Source organism: Microcaecilia unicolor, chromosome 6 (assembly GCF_901765095.1).
Source record: "Microcaecilia unicolor chromosome 6, aMicUni1.1, whole genome shotgun sequence".
NCBI lineage: Eukaryota > Metazoa > Chordata > Amphibia > Gymnophiona > Siphonopidae > Microcaecilia > Microcaecilia unicolor.
Genome location: NC_044036.1, coordinates 264,119,573 through 264,140,423, shown reverse-complemented (window position 1 = coordinate 264,140,423; position 20,851 = coordinate 264,119,573). Strand labels below are relative to the sequence as shown.

The 20,851-nt window shown below is 45.5% G+C and overlaps 1 protein-coding gene across 3 annotated transcripts in view; it reads right to left on the bottom strand.

The window, feature by feature from the left end:
* The window catches only part of RABGAP1 (RAB GTPase activating protein 1), a 495,691-nt gene that overhangs the window by 222,933 nt on the left and 251,907 nt on the right, over positions 1-20,851 (bottom strand). For all 3 annotated transcript variants that reach the window (XM_030207329.1, XM_030207331.1, XM_030207330.1), the window contains exons 11-13: positions 8,772-8,946; positions 6,098-6,191; positions 4,924-5,074 (exon numbers count right to left, since the gene is read on the bottom strand). In XM_030207329.1, the coding sequence (XP_030063189.1) occupies positions 4,924-5,074; positions 6,098-6,191; positions 8,772-8,946 (420 nt within the window). The remainder of the gene's footprint in view (positions 1-4,923; positions 5,075-6,097; positions 6,192-8,771; positions 8,947-20,851) is intronic.

Here is a 20,851-nt window from a genome sequence, read left to right as displayed (position 1 = left end):
CCTGGTACCACCGACGTCGATGCAGCTATCCGATGTCTCGGCGCCGATGCAGAGGCCCGATGCCTCGATGCACTCGATGCAGGGGCGGCCGAGGAAGATGGTCTGGACGCTGACGACGTCGATGCACTCGAAGATCCCGGTGCCGATGCCGACGAAGAGCCCGAGAACAACACGTTCCACTGGGCTAGTCTCGCTACCTGAGTCCGCCTTTGAAGCAGGGAACACAGACTGCAGTTCTGAGGGCGGTGCTCGGCCCCCAGACACTGAAGACACGAAGAGTGTCGATCAGTGAGCGAGATAACCCGGGCGCACTGGGTGCACTTCTTGAAGCCGCTGGAAGGCTTCGATGTCATGGGCGGAAAAATCACGCCGGCGAAATCAAAAGCCGAAATGGCGAAATTTGAAGCACCAAATTTAGAGGGAGAAAAAATCTCGACCGAGGCCGAAAAGAGGCCTACCCCGACGACGAAAGAAAACTTACCGGGGCAAAAAAGCTGGAAGTACGGGGAGGATTTACACGAAACCCGGCGGGGGGTTTCCGGAGCACTTCCCGACTAGGACAAAGCTTTCCCGAAGGAAAAAAACACGTTCAAACAAATTGGACGCGCGAGGTCGACTTTCCGGGGCTCGACACGGCGAAAACACGACCGTACCGAGTGCGGACAAAAGAAGACTGGCCGGCTCGAGCCGGTTTCGGGCGGGAAGACGGCCGCGCATGCGCGGTGCGCGCGGGCGCGCGAGGGCTAGCAAAGGACTTTGCTAGTGAAGTTTCCGATTGGAGGGGCTGCCGTGGACGTCACCCATCAGTGAGAACAAGCAGCCTGCTTGTCCTCGGAGAAACTAATATACATATCCCTCCCACCTCTCACCCCCAGCCACACAAATCAGTTCAGAAAGGAAAAACTGCAAATCTCCAGCATAAGTCACCCAGATGTAGCATAAGCAACAGTGTCCAAATATGCAGAAATCCAAGGAACAGCCCTGTCAGCAAAGCCCTGTGTCCACTCTCAACTTAGAGGCACAGCCCCACTGGCGCACACTCCTGTACACCTTTTGCCACCGGAAGCCAGCCAATTTCTCACAAAAGTCCAACCGCTCAGCACTCAAAGTTAGTGTAGGTGAGAGATCCACGCCCTTATTTTTAAAGCAGGTCCATCGCTTCCTCCACAGTAGTTACCTTCTTGTGGACCCCTTTGACAGTGACTACTAGCCCAAACGGAAAGGTTCACTTATATCTTCACTAAGCCTGCTGCATCGCCTCTGTAATCTCTCAAACAGCCTTTTGTTTCTGTAGTGTGCTATAAGCCAAGTCCTGGTACAATGCCACCTCCATCCCTAGGCAGGCAAGACAACCCCTCTCTCAAGCCTTGCACATCAGCCGTTCCTTATATGCAAATCGATGGAAACACATCGCAATGTCCTGCAGCTTGTCCACAATTCGGGGACCCAATGACCTGTGGGCTCACTCAATCATAACCACTGTGGGCACATCAGATAACAACCAGGCCACAAACTCCTGAACAACAACCAGAGCATTATTAAAGTCCACAGTCTTGGGCACGCCTCTTTGTCGTACATTATTTCACCGAGATCTATTCTCGAGGTTTTCCATCTTAGTCACAAGCTCCTGGTATTCAGCTCGCAGCGCCTCCAGTCCAGTCTGAAGCTCTGACACCGTGTCCTCATAGCTATCCATTTGGATCTCCACCCCATCGATGCACGTGCTCATCTCCGCCAGATCTGCCTTAAATTCCTCTACAGCATCCTGGATTTGGGACTTGAATGACCCAAATTCATCCTTTAGTTCCACCATCCATGCCTGCAGATCAGCCTTTGTGACTGACCCAGACGAGTCCACCACTATGGCAGGCAGCGGTCCCCAGCACAAATGCCACAGCACTCCTCCCCCCAGCCTGGCCCGCACCACACCACATGAACCTTTACTAAGCGGCCATTCCTGCACACCTGCAGCTAGCTTCCCATCCTCCGGTTTCCACCGAGATGTCATCACTAACACACTGTGAGAGGAGAGATAGGAAGTCCCATCAACCACCTTATAATTGAAAGAGAAAAACGCCTAGATTTCGACCCAAATCGGGAGATAGACGTTTATCTCACAAAAACGAATAAATCGGTATAATGGAAAGCCGATTTTGGACGTTTTCAACTGCACTCCATCGCGGAAGCGTACAAAGTTGACGGGGGCGTGTCGGAGGCGGAACTGGGGTGTGGTTATCGGCCGAGGAGAGATGGGCGCCTTTCGCCGATAATGGAAAAAAAGTATGCGTTTGTAGCTAGAATTTAGGGCACTTTTCCTGGACCCTGTTTTTTCACGAATAAGGCCCCAATAAGTGCCCTAAATGACCAGATTACCACCAGAGGGAATCGGGGATGACCTCCCCTGACTCCCCCAGTGGTCACTAACCCCCTCCCACCACAAAACATGATGTTTCACAACTTTTTATTTTCACCCTCAAATGTCATACCCACCTCCCTGGCAGCAGTATGCAGGTCCCTGGAGCAGTTGTTAGGGGGTGCAGTGGACTTCAGGCAGGTGGACCCAGGCCCATCCCCCCCCCCTACCTGTTACAATTGTGCTGCTTAATGCTTAGTCGTCCAACCCCCCCAAACCCACATGTAGGTGCCCCCTTCACCCCTTAGGGCTATAGTAATGGTGTAGACTTGTGGGCAGTGGATTTTGAGGGGGATTTGGGGGGCTCAACACACAAGGGAAGGGTGCTATGCACCTGGGAGCTCTTTTACCTTTTTTTTTTTGTTTTTGTAAAAGTGCCCCCTAGGGTGCCTGGTTGGTGTCCTGGCATGTGAGGGGGACCAGTGCACTACGAATCCTGGCCCCTCCCACGAACAAATGCCTTGGATTTATTCGTTTTTGAGCTGGGCGCTTTCATTTTCCATTATCGCTGAAAAACAAAAACGCCCAGCTCACAAATTGTCGAATAAAACATGGACGTCTATTTTTTTCGAAAATACGGTTCGGTCCACCCCTTCACGGACCCGTTCTCGGAGATAAACGCCCATGGAGATAGACGTTTTCGTTCAATTATGCTCCTCCAAGCCACCTATTCCAGGGGGTTTTCCCGGCTGATGACGGAGTGCTTGAATTAAGCATCCATTCTTAGCTCGCTGACGTCATTTCCTTGCTCATAGTTGAAAGTTTTTAAAATGTAACCAATGCAGTGAAAATAATTTATCAAGTGTATTAGTCCTCCAGAACTCAACCCAAGCGTGAAACATGTAACATAGTAAATCAGCACCACAGCTTATTAGAAACAATTCAAAAAATTATCCAACATATTTTTGTTCTTGCCCAAAATATTGTTCAGACCTGTAACACAAAAGGCCTTCTTACCAAAGTGAAGCATCATAGTTGTCACAGCCTTGAAAATTAGACCTGGATATTCAGTGCCAGACCATATCTGGGCACCGGCACTAAATACTCAGGATTTTGATGGTGCCAGAAAGTTATGCAGTTATGGCCAATCAATGCCACACCTGCATAGCTAACAAGGGTTGTCTTTTGTGTGGTCCAACTTGTCCACTGAATATAGGCGTGTGCCAGCACTGAATATAGGCGAGTGCCCATAAGCTATGATGCTTCTCCCAGACTCCACTTTGACACTAACTAGAGTGTGCCCTGGTGGTCAGAACCAATGTTCAACAGGACCATCCAAGTCAAGTATTACTGAAATTTCAGCTCCCAGCCCGCTCAGAGTGGTTTAAGCAGCCAGGAGTCTATCCTAGTCACTTAAACCATGCTAAGTATCAACCCCTAAATCTTCCCAACATGAAAATAAAAGAGTCACAAATAGTCATATCTTAATTATTTCAACTACTACCAATAGGACTAAATCCAAAATAGTTAAGGGCATTCTACCGCAGCTCATGTTGGGAAACTTCAAGATCCAAAACAAAGTGTACAAAAAGTTTGCATAAAAAAATATAAAGATACCTAGTCCTTGCAAATGTCACTTGGAAGGGCAAAGGAAAATAATTCTCAGATTTTATTGTTGCACTTGAAAAGTACTATTTGACACAAATAGGGAATAAGGGGCAGTGGCGTTCCTAAGGGGGGGGGGGCGGTGGGTGCGGTCTGCCCCGGATGCATGCCGGGCGCGTCTGTTCTCCGTTGTTCCATGTTTCTTCTCTGCCCCGGAACAGGTTACTTCCTGTTCCGGGGCAGAGAAGAAGCATGGAACAACGGAGGACAGGCGCGTGCAGCAACCCCCCCCCCCCCCCGGCGTGCACCCGGGGGGGGGGGGGGGGGCGCTGCACATCGGCGATCCGCCCCGGGTTTCAGCCCCCCCCTAGGAACGCCACTGATAAGGGGTGTCAATCAAATTTGCCTGTTTGAGAGCCTTCTGCTTCCTGCTCCAGTCTCTTCTCCTCCCTGGCAGTACCATGCAGGAACAGGAGGAAAGGTGGTGAGGCTGGACCAACCACAAAGCAAAGAAGATCTACTTTGCTTCCTTATAGTCCTCCCCTTTCTGCCATTTTTGTTTCCTCCAGTCCCTTGCAGGGAGGAGAAGCAATCAAGGTGAGGTTGGGGAACACAGAGCAGATAAGGGAAGAAACAAAAGCTGCAATCCTTTTGTCTGTTATCCCCCCCCCCTTGGAAAGTTATGATTGAGGTGCCAGAAAACAGAACATTCTGGATAATAAAGTGCCAGATCAATGTACTATTAAAAAAAAGTATTATAAATATTTTTAATTGTTGTAAGCTACTTAAGGCAATCTTTATGAATTGATTACATAGAATATAAATGTAATAAAGCATTATGTCTTCCTGTGTGTCTCTGTACCTATTTTTCATCTTAGTTTCCACTGTTGCTTATGAAGAAAAATTACCCTGCTTATTTTCATCTTTCAAATTATTTACTGGACAAATATTATAATTTCTCTTACCTTTGTGATGAGAATGCGATACTTTTCTACCAGATGGTCATTGTTCTGACATCCTGCTAGCAGCTGCCACACTTCTCCTCTCAGTGCCTCTGGGACACCACTTCTCACCAATGACGACAACTGTCTGGGCCTCACGCTCAAATTGAGATGCCTAAATTAAAATCAACTCTAGTCTCAAAGGTATATAAATAAAAAGGAAAGCAATGACTTCCTAATACACACATTATTGCACAGAAATGTGTCCCCAACAGGCACCTCTGTTATCTAGGGATTCTAGTAGTTATTTAAATCACAACGGTTCAGAACCTTTTTTGTGTCAACAGCACACCCAAGCACTGGGTTCCACTCTGTGACATCAGTGTCCCACTCCCCCATATCAACGCCTTTCCTTTCTCCCACTTGCCCATGGTATCACCATTATTCCTTTTCCTTCTCATCCCTTTCACTCCCCTCCCCCCAACAACCCCTAAGCACAGAGGTGTCACCACTTTCTTTTCTCTACCAGTCTCCTCCAAGCATCACCAGATTTCTTTACCTCTCTCCCTCTACACCTTGACATCACCATTTTTCTTTCCCTCCCACTTCCTGGCATCCCCACCATCCCCCACCTCCCATCCCTTGGTATCATCACTCCTCCCCCCCCCTCCCTCAGACCTCAGAAGAGGTGGCAGCATATATAAGATGTGTTGCTTGTTGACACCTGTCTACATGCTCAAAGTAATAGTACAGGGGATGTGGAATAGAGGTCAGGACTTGGTCATTGTGATCAAATTACTTCTTTATCTTGACAACACATCCAATAAGTCAGTGGAATCCATTAATATAGTTGGATTTTAGATTTGATAATGCACCTTTCCAAATACAAGTTCAAGATGATTTCCATGCAGGTATTCCCTGCCCAAGAGGCCTTACAATTTAAGCTTTACATCTGAGTCAATGGAGAGTGAAACGGTTTGTCCAAGATGACAAAAACACTGATAGGAGAAGTGGGGTTGGTTGTCAACTTGCTCTAACCACCAGGTTACACTTCTACTCCATTCAGGCCTAAACTGTAACTATCTCATGTTTAAAAAAAACAAAACAAATATACTGCACATCTTCAAAAAGCGAAGACTGCCTTAACAAAAACATACTTCACACACAGGATTGTACAAGCTTTGTTCTTTTTACTAACCATTTTGATAGAAGGTCTCCCCAGGTTTCAAGGATTTTTTCTGCACATTCTTTAGAAACATCACCAGAACCACTCAAGAGAGGTTCATCGTTATCTGTGTAAACAGTAACAGAAAACCAAATCTGAAAAACACTGCAACCATGACAACACATCAATTTTTGCAAGTCAAACTAGAAATGATACAGACGTTTTTAATACTTGAAAGGTATTAATACAGAAACAAATTTTTTCCAGAGAAGGGGAAATGGTAAAACTATAGGACATGAATTGAGGTTGTAGGGGTGGTAGACTTGGGAGTAATGTCAGGAAATTCTTTTTCACAGAGAAGGTGGTCAATGTCTGAAACACCCTCCCGAGGGAGGTGGTAGAGACAAAAATGGTGACGGAATTCAAAAAGGTGTGGGATCAACACAGAAGATCTCTAATTAGAAAACAGACGGTATAAAAAACTATAAAACTTAAATGGCTGCATGTAAAAAAACTTAAACGGCGACTCCTGCTGTGAAGAACTAAGGCCAGTGCTGGGCAGACTCGTATGGTTTGTTCCTCCATATAAGGCAATCTGGTTTAGGATGGGTTGGAAAGGGCTTTGGTATCAAATTCAGTTGCTAGAACATGAGGGACAGTGCCGGGCAGACTTTTACGGTCTGTGTCCCGCAAATAAGACAAATTTGGATAGGCTGGAGTGAGATTTGACGGCAACGCCAGTAGTTGTAACGTAAGGACAGTGCTGGGCAGACTTCTACTGTCTATGTACCAGAAATGCCAAAGAAACACCATGATCAAGTATTTTATATCACATTCATTGTTGATTTAATCATGAATTGATAATGTGACTGTTGGGCAGACTGGATGGATCATTTAGGTCATATCTCCCATCATTTACTATGTTAGAAATCATGATTTGCATTTACTCGACTATTTCAGCCATTGTGCATGGCTAAAACTTTAATCTCAGAATGAAACTAACTTCATTTAGACCAGTGGTGCCCAATGTGGTCCCTTAGCCAGTCCTGAATAAACTGAATGAAAATGCATAAAATGTTATCTGCACTGCATGTAAATCAGAACATAAGAAAAACCATGCTAAGTCAAATCAAAGTTAACTGAGCCCAGCATCCCATCCTGCTTCAGACAGTTACCCGGTCCAGGTCACAAATACCTGGCAGATCCCAAATAGTAGCTCTATTTCTCATAGTTTATTTTCAGGGATAAGCAATGGCTCTTCCAAGTCTACCTGACTAATAATTTTTATAGACTTCTCCAGAAACTTATCCAATCCTTTTGGAACCCACTATGTTGGTTCCCTTGACCACAACCTGCACAGCTTAAATGTGCTGCCTAAAAACCCACTTCCTATGATTTGTTTTCAACAAGCTGGTCATTAGTTTCATGGAGTGTCCTCTTAGTTGACATGCCAATACAATTGTATCCTATTTTTAAAAATTAGGAGTGAGAAATGGTTACGCTTCTATCATAACCCTTTCTCTACTGTCTTTATGCTTTTGAGATGGGATGTCCAGGATTGTAAACAATAAGGATATGGATGCACCAGAGACTTATCCAAAGGCATAATGATATTCTATTTGGTTCTCCATCCCTTTTCGAACAATCCCTAACATTCACTTGCATTTTTAGCAAACACAGCACACTGGACTGAAAATTTCAGAAGTATTGACCCCAATGCCTCCATCTTTTTTTCTTTGAATGATGTCTCCTACCTCAGACCCCAGCATTTTGTACCTGTAGTTGGATTTTTCCCCCTCATGTGCATCATTTTGCAGTTGTCCACGTTAAATGTCATCTGCATAGAGAGCTATCCACTCTCCTAGGGCCTTGTTTACTAAGCTGCGCTAGCATTATTAGCACGCGCTAAACACTCGAGTCAACCATATTCCTTTGGGCATCAGCGTTTAGCATATACTAATCATTAGCATGCGCTAAAAACGCTAACATGCCCTTGGCACTGCTTAATAAAGAGGGCTCCTAGTCTCACAAGATCCTTCAGCAAATCCTCACAATACATCTTGTGTATGTTCATTAGGAGCACACAAACGAAAACCAAAACCAGCTGTAGGGAACCAACAACGGGTTAGGTATCAGGCATCAACTGGAATATGGACTGAAAACAAAACCAAAATAGCAGACAACAACAGTGTTGCAGCTTCTCTGAAATTCAGCTCTAGATGTCCCCAGATTATATATGGTTCTCTGTAACAATGAATATTCATAAGATCCTGCAATTCAAGTTTCACAAGTACTCAGGATTAAAAACAGTAATGTCATTGTGATATGATTTAATATTTTGACTCTTTACCACTGAAATTGGCCATAAGCATGTTTCTGACTGTTAATACATCACTTTTAGACCTTAATGTACTAAGTAGAAGAAAATGCTAAAAAGCAGATAATCATTGATTCATTGCATCTGTACCCAACACAAAATTAAAATGGCTTCTGAATTAGGGTTAAGTCCTTCAGCCCAGAGTGATGGATTCCACTTTTCCAGGGTGTATCCTCTCCAGCTTTCCATCGGAAGAGAGCCCCAGTTCTACTACTGCAATCAACTGGGGAGATGTTTAAAGTTACTCAGATTACCAGTTACAAATTGTAAGTCTATTGATGTTCATTAATAAAAATGAAATTATGTAATTCATTGTAGCCTGTGCCTTACCTTCCTCTTCATCATCCTCTGGGGGTGACGGAATCATCGAACCCTGTGATCCAGACTGTGGAATACGGATTGAGGGGCTTGCTGTAGTTTTCCTTCTCTCTCTTTCTGATTCACTTTCTAAACAGACCACCTCATACAGCGTATCAGTACTGCTCTTCCTTTCCTTTTGCTCTATCTAAATAAAAATTTTAAAAAGTATAAAAATAGCAACAAATGAATTTTAAATGCCTACTTTACCTAAATGCAACTTGCCTTGAGCTACTACTGAAAAGGCTTGAGCTTAATCTAAATACTCCTTCCCCCTTTAGGTCGTAGCTTATATTTATTTGATATGCTGCACATAGGTCAATCAAAACAACAAAAAAAAAACAGCTCAAAGGGCCTTTAAAAACAAAAGGGAACACAGTTCTTTCATTAAAAAATTCTTTAATAGTGAACTTTGATTGAAGAAAGACCCGACACGGGCCATGTTTCGGTGCTACCGCACCTGCGTCCGGGGTCTGCTTTAAATACATTACAGTAAACAATCAAAAAAAATGATAATAATAACACAACTAGATAAATATAAAAAATCTCTGATAGGAACCAAGGAAACATTCATAAAAAAAACAAAATATATAAAAAAAACTAGATACATACATGAGATGAAATATGTATTTCAAACTTATACCCACTCATTAACAAAAAATAAATTGTTCATATATAAAAAATATATTTCATTTAATATTAAGAGCAAACATGTAAATACATTTAGGTCAAACGAGTGTGTGTCCAAGCAAAAAATAAAATATATACACATATAAAATATATATATTAAAAAACATATATATATATAAAATCAATGAAGGACAGGAAAAATAAGGAAATAACTCACCACACCAATGACAAAGGAGGCTTCAACAGACTAATTTCAAAAGGCTGATGATGCTTTCCAAAATTGTGTGTGATATGTACCTTTTTTTAAAAAAATATAATATTTGATAACAAAATAGAAAAGTATATATGTAAAAAGACAACATAATTCTCACATATAAATATCACATTGAAAGCAATTAATATTAGCACCAAAATAAATGCATTTCAATCAACACTGCCAACAAATCAGAGATGAATACACAACATGTTCAACACAAACAGCATACAAACCTAAGACATTTTAGAGAAAAAAAAGACATAGAATTGCAATTTTCTAAAATGCAAAATTTTGGAAAGCATCAGCCTTTTGAAATTAGTCTGTTGAAGTCTCCTTTGTCATTGGAGTGGTAAGTTATTTCCTTATTATTCTTGTCCTTCATTGATTATATATATATATATATATATATATATATATATATATATATATATATATATATATGTTTTTTTAATATATATATTTTATGTGTGTATATATTTTATTTTTTGCTTGGACACACACTCGTTTGACCTAAATTTATTTGCATTGCTCTTAATATTAAATGAAATATATATTTTTATATATGAACAATTTATTTTTTTTTGTTAATGAGTGGGTATAAGTTTGAAATATATAATATTTCATCTCATGTATGCATCTAGTTTTTTATATATATTTTGTTTTTTTTATGAATGTTTCCTTGGTTCCTATCAAAGAGATTTTTTATATTTATATATTCATCTAGTTGTGTTATTATCATTTTTTTGATTGTTCACTATAATGTGTTTAATGCAGACACCTGACGCAGGTGCGGTAGCACCGAAACATGGCCCGTGTCGGGTCTTTCTTCAATCAAAGTTCACTATTAAAGGATTTTTTAATGAAAGACCTGTGTTCCCTTTTGTTTTTAAAGGCCCTTTGTGCTGTTTTTTTTATGCTTGGTCTTTTTCTGTACTTGGTTCCCTCTCTTTGTCGCACATAGGTCAATGACATCTAAGCAATTTACAATCAACTATAATCTGAATAAACAAGACAAGGTACAGGAGGACAGGGAAATTTACATCAGCAGCTTAAAAAAAATTCTCAACAAAATCATACAATACAATAGGTTTTGGGGGGGGGGGGGGCACAGTATGAAGAACAAATCGGTGAAGGAAAGTACCTGTATGAACCAAAGAACAGATCAGGAACATAGCTAGATCTTAACTGGGGGCAAGCCTGACTAAAAAGGTTTCAAAGAAGGTGCAATTCTAATGTCCAGGGGAAAACTGTTCAGAAAAGTTGGGACAAGCACTCTAAAAGAAGAGTTCCTTGTATGATCCTATCTTGGTATTCGATGGGAAAGAATAATTAAGAGGAGCAGAGTGGCCGTAATGGTGAATAGGGTATTAGGAGGGTAGAAACAAATAAGGGGAGACTAGTATAATAAAACTGGAATTTGATAGGTTGGAAGCCAGTGCTCAGTTTGTATTAAGAGGGTGACATGGTCCAACTTTTTTCTTTCCTAGCAGTAATTTAACAGCTGAGTTCTTGTATTTACTGAAACCTTAACTGGATTAAAGGGTGTCCCTAATATAGAGGGTTACAGTAATCAAGCTCTGCTATAACGAAAGCCAAAAGCAAAACACACAGAGAAGGGAGATCTAAGCTAGAACAAACAGAGCATATAATTTTAGTAAGAAAAATTGCTTCTGAACAATAGGTGAGATTTAAAGGAGAAAGCTAAGATCTTAATCATGATTTCCAGATCTTCACTAAGTTAAGTGAAGCTGGAAACCTTTGATAAATAGGCTGCATGGGGGGGAGGGGATGAAGAGTGTCAGGAAAAGAATATGACCTGGGCTTGTTTGTATTTAACTTAAAATCTCAGATTGGTTTATCCAAAATGAACTAATCTAGTTTAGAGGAGATAAAATCAATAAAACTATGAGAGAGAGAGAGAGAGAGAGAGAGAGAGAAAGAAAGAGAGATTATCAAAGGCCAAGTTGAATATTGTAAGCATAAATGAAAAACGTGAAGCCTAAGGGTTGGAGAAGCAGAGCATGGGAAGCAAGATAAATATTAGAAGTACAGGGCTTAAGATGGAACCCTGAGGAAAACCTGAGAATAAAGGCATGGTAGGATCTAAACCAAGACAAGACATTACCAGAGATATGGAAATCTGGAAAATGCTATAGAAGGATAACGTGGTTAACCTGATTGAATGCAGAGGATAAATCAAACAAAATAAGCAGGATATCTTTCCTAGAATCGAGATTTACCTTGATAAAATTGATGAGACCAAACATACACTCTGTGACATGGTTAGTATGGAAACCTGTTTGTTTAGGATGAAGACCATTGGGGGCTTCCCACCACCACCACCACCACCACCTTCAGTGAAATCACTTAGTTGTATACCAACCAATTTTTCAGTGATTTTTACCACAAAAGGCAAAATGGAGATGGGTCTATAATTAGAAACAGAGGACAAATCAGATTTAGGGTATTTGTGGTGAGGATGAACGATTGCTTGCTTTCAGTCCTCCAGTAGACAGCCACTGGCAAGACTGAAGAGAATCATGAACAGAAGATACGGCAAAAGGGGCCCAATGGCTTGTTTAAGGAAATATGTGGGCAGAGGATCAATAAAAGAGGAGATAGGGTTTCATTGAAGCTATAGTTTTTGACAGGGCTATAGTTCAGTGAAGGGATTGGAACTAGTGAGAGAGCTGAAGGAAACCATCAGGGAATTGGAGGGGAGTTAAGGAGAGAGGGTCTGGAGATACAGGAGATGACACAGTAGCAGGAGGATGAAAAGCACAGCACAACTTGGTGATTTTATCAGTGAAACTAATTACAAATTGATCAGTGAAGAGAAAGTGAGATGTGGGAACAGATGGATTAGTCATGCAGTTTAGAGGTCAACCAAAACCAGGTTTTGCAGCTTTGGCTCAAATCGTCTAACCACTTTCAGCCAAAACTGCAGCCAAAAATTTTTGCCTTGTTTCAGCCAAAACCAAAAGTTTGGTTGTATGAATGTGAACCAATGAGGCCCACTGGGGATTATCAGAGCTTGCAGTGGGCAGCCCTCTGCTAAACTCACAGGAGATTATTACCCTTCAGTCCCAGGAACTGCAAGCACTGGCTGACAACTGGGAAAGCCATTTTAACAGACTTCTCAACAAGTCTGAACATTTAGGTTCCCAAGTCAATGCAGATGCAGTTAAATATCCTCTGAGACAGGAACTTTGCAACAACATGTAAAAGAAAACCATGATTACCATGCTTACCTAACTTGCACAAATAAGAGAAAGTAGCATTGATATGTTTCCCATTTTGTATGTAGTTAAAAGACAAGCATAATATAGATTCTTACTAAAATAAGTTAAAAGAGTCCAGACACTTGTCTACACTGTGGACATTATACCAGCCTGATGCACAATCCAGAATAAAAAAAAAGCACAGTGATGTTATTGAATGCAAGGACTATATGCTCTGAAATACTACAATCAAGAGAAATACATTTCTCAAATTATATTCTAATATATAAACTTCATTTCACTGTAATATCATTTCCCTACTAACACTATAAGCTTGACCAGTACTTGGGCCTAGGGTTGTGGAGTCGGTACATCAAACCTTTGACTCCAATTCCTCTATTTTTCTACTGTCCAACTCCTAATGATATTAGGCTTTAAATTTTTGTTCTAGATCAAAAGTACTGGTAAATACAACTATTTACCAGTAATTTAGATCCAGGACAAAAATATATAGATATAGATATGTATAAATGATAAATTTATCACATATTATAATGTTGCAGTATTTATTTTGAAGCAAGAGTAGGAGTCTGTACATTTGTATTGACTCCACCCAAAATTGCTTCCAACTCCAACTCCACAGCCCTGGTTATTTTTGTCTGTCTAAGAAGCTGAAAACCTTGCTTTGTACACAAAGTTTGTTATTCCATGTTTTAATGCTGCATCTTTAAGACAGTATATTGGAAACTGCCATGATGCTTCTGGTGAGAGGCAATCTATTAAGTAGAATAAATTAAATTCATTACATCCTCTATGAACTGCAAATCAAATACTTGCAAAACTTTACATAAAAAACAAAATGATTTTGGCTGAGTCTGACATTATTTTCTTAAATAACACTAGTATTTCAGGCTTTTGAAGGATCCTCCTGTTCAGCAATAACCTTTTAGTAAGGGTACTACTGATCTCTCTTTATTTCTGCCTTATTTCAACATAATTAGTTAAAAGTAGAGTAACCGGGAAGACTCCAAGTTACCAGGGAGAGTTGAGCCAGTCCTGGCTTTACCGTACTGCATAACCAGGACTTGCTTACCCTACACCCCCTCATATCCTGGTAAACCTACTAAGGAGATTGTGTTAACACTTCAGCCAGGTCTGGTCTTCTCTGGCCACTTCCTCTGACCAGGGAAGATGGGCTGAAGAAGTGTGCATAACACAGAATAATACAGCAGAATGAACAGCATAGTCAACGATGCTGAAATAAACCCAAACTTAATGTAAAAAAAAACACTAATATAATAAATACAGAATAAAAATGAGGGGAAAACTCCCATACATATTTCAACCAAATATTTATAAAGTTCTTAAACTGTCTTGACAAACCAATAACTAAAACGAACAGAAGCCTTTCATTCAGAGTCAGACTAGGGGGAGAGACTATATAGCGAATGCTACATACCTGTAGAAGGTATTCTCTGAGGACAGCAGGCTGATTGCTCTCACTGATGGGTGACGTCCACGGCAGCCCCTCCAATCAGAATCTTCACTAGCAAAAGCCTTTGCTAGCCCTCGCGCGCATGCGCGGCCGTCTTCCCGCCCGAAACCAGCTCGTGCCGGCCACTCTCATATGTAGCAAGACAAAGACTAGGGAAGACACAACTCCAAAGGGGAGGCGGGCGGGTTTGTGAGAACAATCAGCCTGCTGTCCTCGGAGAATACCTTCTACAGGTATGTAGCATTCGCTTTCTCCGAGGACAAGCAGGCTGCTTGTTCTCACTGATGGGGTATCCCTAGCCCCCAGGCTCACTTAAAACAACAACCATGGGTCAATTGGGCCTCGCAACGGTGAGGACATAACTGAGATTGACCTAAAAAATTTACCAACTAACTGAGAGTGCAGCCTGGAACAGAACAAACATAGGCCTAGTGGGGTGGAGTTGGATTCTAAACCCCTAACAGATTCTGAAGCACTGACTGCCCGAACCGACTGTCGCGTCGGGTGTCCTGCTGCAGGCAGTAATGAGATGTGAATGTGTGGACAGATGACCACGTCGCAGCTTTGCAAATCTCTTCAATAGTGGCTGACTTCAAGTGGGCTACCGACGCTGCCATGGCTCTAACATTAAGAGCCGTGACATGACCCTCAAGAGCCAGCCCAGCCTGGGCGTAAGTGAAGGAAATGCAATCTGCTAGCCAATTGGATATGGTGCGTTTTCCTACAGCCACTCCCCTTCTGTTGGGATTAAAAAGAAACAAACAATTGGGCGGACTGTCTGTTGGGCTGTGTCCGCTCCAGATAGAAGGCCAATGCTCTCTTGCAGTCCAATGTGTGCAGCTGACGTTCAGCAGGGCAGGAATGAGGACGGGGAAAGAATGTTGGCAAGACAATTGACTGGTTCAGATGGAACTCCGACACAACCTTTGGCAGAAACTTAGGGTGAGTGCGGAGGACTACTCTGTTATGATGAAATTTGGTGTAAGGGGCCTGGGCTACCAGGGCCTGAAGCTCACTGACTCTACGAGCTGAAGTAACTGCCACCAAGAAAATGACCTTCCAGGTCAAGTACTTCAGATGGCAGGAATTCAGAGGCTCAAAAGGAGGTTTCATCAGCTGGGTGAGAACGACATTGAGATCCCATGACACTGTAGGAGGCTTGACAGGGGGCTTTGACAACAGCAAACCTCTCATGAAGCGAACAACTAAAGGCTGTCCTGAGATCGGCTTACCTTCCACACGGTAATGGTATGCACTGATTGCACTAAGGTGAACCCTTACAGAGTTGGTCTTGAGACCAGACTCAGACAAGTACAGAAGGTATTCAAGCAGGGTCTGTGTAGGACAAGAGCGAGGATCTAGGGCCTTGCTGTCACACCAGACGGCAAACCTCCTCCACAGAAAGAAGTAACTCCTCTTAGTGGAATCTTTCCTGGAAGCAAGCAAGATGCGGGAGACACCCTCTGACAGACCCAAAGAGGCAAAGTCTACGCTCTCAACATCCAGGCCGTGAGAGCCAGGGACCGGAGGTTGGGATGCAGAAGCGCCCCTTCGTCCTGCGTGATGAGGGTCGGAAAACACTCCAATCTCCACGGGTCTTTGGAGGACAATTCCAGAAGAAGAGGGAACCAGATCTGACGCGGCCAAAAAGGTGCAATCAGAATCATGGTGCCTCGGTCTTGCTTGAGTTTCAACAAAGTCTTCCCCACCAGAGGTATGGGAGGATAAGCATACAGCAGACCCTCCCCCCAATCCAGGAGGAAGGCATCCGATGCCAGTCTGCCGTGGGCCTGAAGCCTGGAACAGAACTGAAGGACTTTGTGGTTGGCTCGAGATGCGAAGAGGTCTACCAAGGGGGTGCCCCACACCTGGAAGATCTGTCGCACTACACGGGAATTGAGCGACCACTCGTGAGGTTGCATAATCCTGCTCAACCTGTCGGCCAGACTGTTGTTTACGCCTGCCAGATATGTGGCTTGGAGCACCATGCCGTGACGGCGAGCCCAGAGCCACATGCTGACAGCTTCCTGACACAGGGGGCGAGATCCGGTGCCCCCCTGCTTGTTGACCTAGTACATGGCAACCTGGTTGTCTGTCTGAATTTGGATAATTTGGTGGGACAGCCGATCTCTGAAAGCCTTCAGAGCGTTCCAGATCGCTCGCAACTCCAGAAGATTGATCTGCAGATCGCGTTCCTGGAGGGACCAGCTTCCTTGGGTGTGAAGCCCATCGACATGAGCTCCCCATCCCAGGAGAGACGCATCCATGGTCAGCACTTTTTGTGGCTGAGGAATTTGGAAAGGACGTCCCAGAGTCAAATTGGACCAAATCGTCCACCAATACAGGGATTTGAGAAAACTCGTGGACAGGTGGATCACGTCTTCTAGATCCCCAGCAGCCTGAAACCACTGGGAAGCTAGGGTCCATTGAGCAGATCTCATGTGAAGGCGGGCCATGGGAGTCACATGAACTGTGGAGGCCATGTGGCCCAGCAATCTCAACATCTGCCGAGCTGTGATCTGCTGTGACGCTCGCACCCGCGAGACGAGGGACAACAAGTTGTTGGCTCTCGCCTCTGGGAGATAGGCGTGAGCCGTCCGAGAATCCAGCAGAGCTCCTATGAATTCGAGTTTCTGCACTGGGAGAAGATGGGACTTTGGATAATTTATCACAAACCCCAGTAGCTCCAGGAGGCGAATAGTCATCTGCATGGACTGCAGGGCTCCTGCCTCGGATGTGTTCTTCACCAGCCAATCGTCGAGATATGGGAACACGTGCACCCCCAGCCTGCGAAGTGCTGCTGCTACTACAGCCAAGCACTTCGTGAACACCCTGGGCGCAGAGGCGAGCCCAAAGGGTAGCACACAGTACTGGAAGTGACGTGTGCCCAGCTGAAATCGCAGATACTGTCTGTGAGCTGGCAGTATCGGGATGTGAGTGTAGGCGTCCTTCAAGTCCAGAGAGCATAGCCAATCATTTTCCTGAATCATGGGAAGAAGGGTGCCCAGGGAAAGCATCCTGAACTTTTCTTTGACCAGATGTTTGTTCAGGGCCCTTAGGTCTAGGATGGGACGCATCCCCCCTGTTTTCTTTTCCACAAGGAAGTACCTGGAATAGAATCCCAGCCCTTCTTGCCCGGATGGCATGGGCTCGACCGCATTGGCGCTGAGAAGGGCGGAGAGTTCCTCTGCAAGTACCTGCTTGTGCTGGAAGCTGTAAGACTGAGCTCCCGGTGGACAATTTGGAGGTTTTGAGGCCAAATTGAGGGTGTATCCTTGCCGGACTATTTGGAAAACCCACTGATCGGAGGTTATGAGAGGCCACCTTTGGTGAAAAGCTTTCAACCTCCCTCCGACTGGCAGGTCGCCCGGCGCTGACACTTGGATGTCGGCTATGCTCTGCTGGAGCCAGTCAAAAGCTCGTCCCTTGCTTTTGCTGGGGAGCCGAGGGGCCTTGCTGAGGCGCACGCTGCTGACGAGAGCGAGCGCGCTGGGGCTTAGCCTGGGCCGCAGGCTGCCGAAAAGGAGGATTGTACCTACGCTTGCCAGAAGAGTAGGGAACAGTCTTCCTTCCCCCGAAAAATCTTCTACCTGTAGAGGTAGAGGCTGAAGGCTGCCGGCGGGAGAACTTGTCGAATGCGGTGTCCCGCTGGTGGAGCTGCTCTACCACCTGCTCGACTTTTTCTCCAAAAATGTTATCCGCACGGCAAGGCGAGTCCGCAATCCGCTGCTGGATTCTATTCTCCAGGTCGGAGGCACGCAGCCATGAGAGTCTGCGCATCACCACACCTTGAGCAGCGGCCCTGGACGCAACATCGAAGGTGTCATACACCCCTCTGGCCAGGAATTTTCTGCACGCCTTCAGCTGCCTGACCACCTCCTGAAATGGCTTGGCTTGCTCAGGGGGGAGCGCATCCACCAAGCCCGCCAACTGCCGCACATTGTTCCGCATGTGTATGCTCGTGTAGAGCTGGTAAGACTGAATTTTGGCTACGAGCATAGAAGAATGGTAGGCCTTCCTCCCAAAGGAGTCCAAGGTCCTAGAGTCCTTGCCCGGGGGCGCCGAAGCATGCTCCCTAGAACTCTTAGCCTTCTTTAGGGCCAAATCCACAACTCCAGAGTCGTGAGGCAACTGAGTGCGCATCAGCTCTGGGTCCCCATGGATCCGGTACTGGGACTCAATCTTCTTGGGAATGTGGGGGTTAGTTAAAGGCTTGGTCCAGTTCGTCAGCAATGTCTTTTTTAGGACATGATGCATGGGTACTGTGGACGCTTCCTTAGGTGGAGAAGGATAGTCCAGGAGCTCAAACATTTCAGCCCTGGGCTCGTCCTCCACAACCACCGGGAAGGGGATGGCCGTAGACATCTCCCGGACAAAGGAAGCGAAAGACAGACTCTCGGGAGGAGAAAGCTGTTTTTCAGGAGAGGGAGTGGGATCAGAAGGAAGACCCTCAGACTCCTCGTCAGAGAAATATCTGATGTCTCCTTCGTCTTCCCACGAGGCCTCACCCTCAGTGTCAGACACAAGTTCACGAACCTGTGTCTGCAACCGTGCCCGGCTCGACTCCGTGGAACCACGGCCACGGTGGGGGCGTCGAGAGGTAGACTCCCTCGCCCGCACCGGTGAAGCTCCCTCCGCCGACGTAGTCGGGGAGCCTTCCTGGGAGGCGGCACCGACGCCGGAGACCTCACCCCGGGCGATGGACCAGCCGGCGCCACGCTCGACGGTACCAGTGGCGCAAGCACCGCCGGTACCGGAGGGGTAGGGCGCAACAGCTCTCCCAGGATCTCTGGGAGAACGGCCCGGAGGCTCTCATTCAGAGCGGCTGCAGAAAAAGGCATGGAGGTCGATGCAGGCGTCGATGTCAGATTCTGTTCCGGGCGTGGAGGCTGTTCCGGGCTGTCCAAAGGGGAGCACATCGACACCTCTTGGACAGAGGGTGAGCGGTCCTCTCGGTGCCGATGCCTGCTGGGTGCCGAGTCCCTCGGCGACCCAGAGCTCTCGGTGCCAACACGGGAAGGGGACCGGTGACGATGCTTCTTCGATTTTTTGGAACGAAGCACGTCACCGGAGCTTCCCGGCACCGACGAGGAGGACGTAGAATCCAGCCGTCTCTTCCTCGGGGCCGAGGCCGAAGAAGGTCGGTCTCGGGGGGGCTGTACCGCAGGAGCCCTCAGGGTAGGGGGAGACCCACCCGAAGGCTCACCGCCACCAGCAGGGGAATGGACAGCCCTCACCTGCACTCCAGACGAAGCACCACCGTCCGACGACATCAGCAGACGAGGTCCCGGTACCACCGACGTCGATACAGTCGTCCGATGTCTCAGCGCCGATGCAGAGGGTCGATGCCTCGATACACTCGATGCACTGGCAGCCGAGGATGAAGGTCTGGACGCTGAAGACGTCGATGCACTCGATACCCCCGGTGCCGATGCCGACGAAGAGCCCGAGAACAAAATGTTCCACTGGGCTAACCTCGCTACCTGAGTCCGCTTTTGCAAAAGGGAACACAGACTACAGGCCTGAGGGCGGTGCCCAGCCCCCAGACACTGAAGACACGACGCGTGCCTGTCAGTGAGCGAGATTACCCAGGCGCACTGGGTGCAGTTCTTGAAGCCGCTGGAAGGCTTCGATGTCATGGGCGGAAAAATCACGCCGGCGAGATCAAAACTCGAAATGGCGAAAATTGGCACCACAAAAATAGGGAGAAGAAAATTTCGACCGAGGCCTAACTAAGGCCTACCCCGACGACGAAAGAAAACTTACCGGGGCGAAAAGCTCGAAATATGGGAAAGGAAAAAACGGAAAAAGGCCTTCCCGAAACACTTTCTCACTTTCTCAGAAGAAACGAGTCAAAAACGACGCGCGAGGTCAACTTTCCGGGGCACGAACGGCGAAACACGACCGTACCGAGCGCGGACAAAAGAAGACTGGCCGGCACGAGCCGGTTTCGGGCGGGAAGACGGCCACGCATGCGCGGTGCGCATCGGCGCGCGAGGGCTAGCAAAGGCTTTTGCTAGTGAAGATTCCGATTGGAGGGGCTGCCGTGGACGTCACCCATCAGTGAGAACAAGCAGCCTGCTTGTCCTCGGAGAAAAATATCTACGTCGGTTCTACTTGGTCAGAAAGAATCCTGTGTTATATTACTGCAAGTTTACATCAAAGGTTCTCAGCAAAACAGCACAGAGGACTTCCATTAATAGACTCTGCTTTGATAACATTTTATACCTGGTTCTTTTTATTGTCCCAGCCAAGAGGAAAGTGGAAGGATGGCTGAGCAGGCCCCTTCTCTGCTCATGCAAATAAAATGGATTTCAAAATAATGCAGTTACTATATTGGAAAGTTTAGTGGACTCCTTTACTGAAACATGATATGCAGACATTCATTGGAAGACTGAAAATAGCCTAATAAATTTGGTGCTAACTTGTACTTGGTTTCCTACTTTCATTC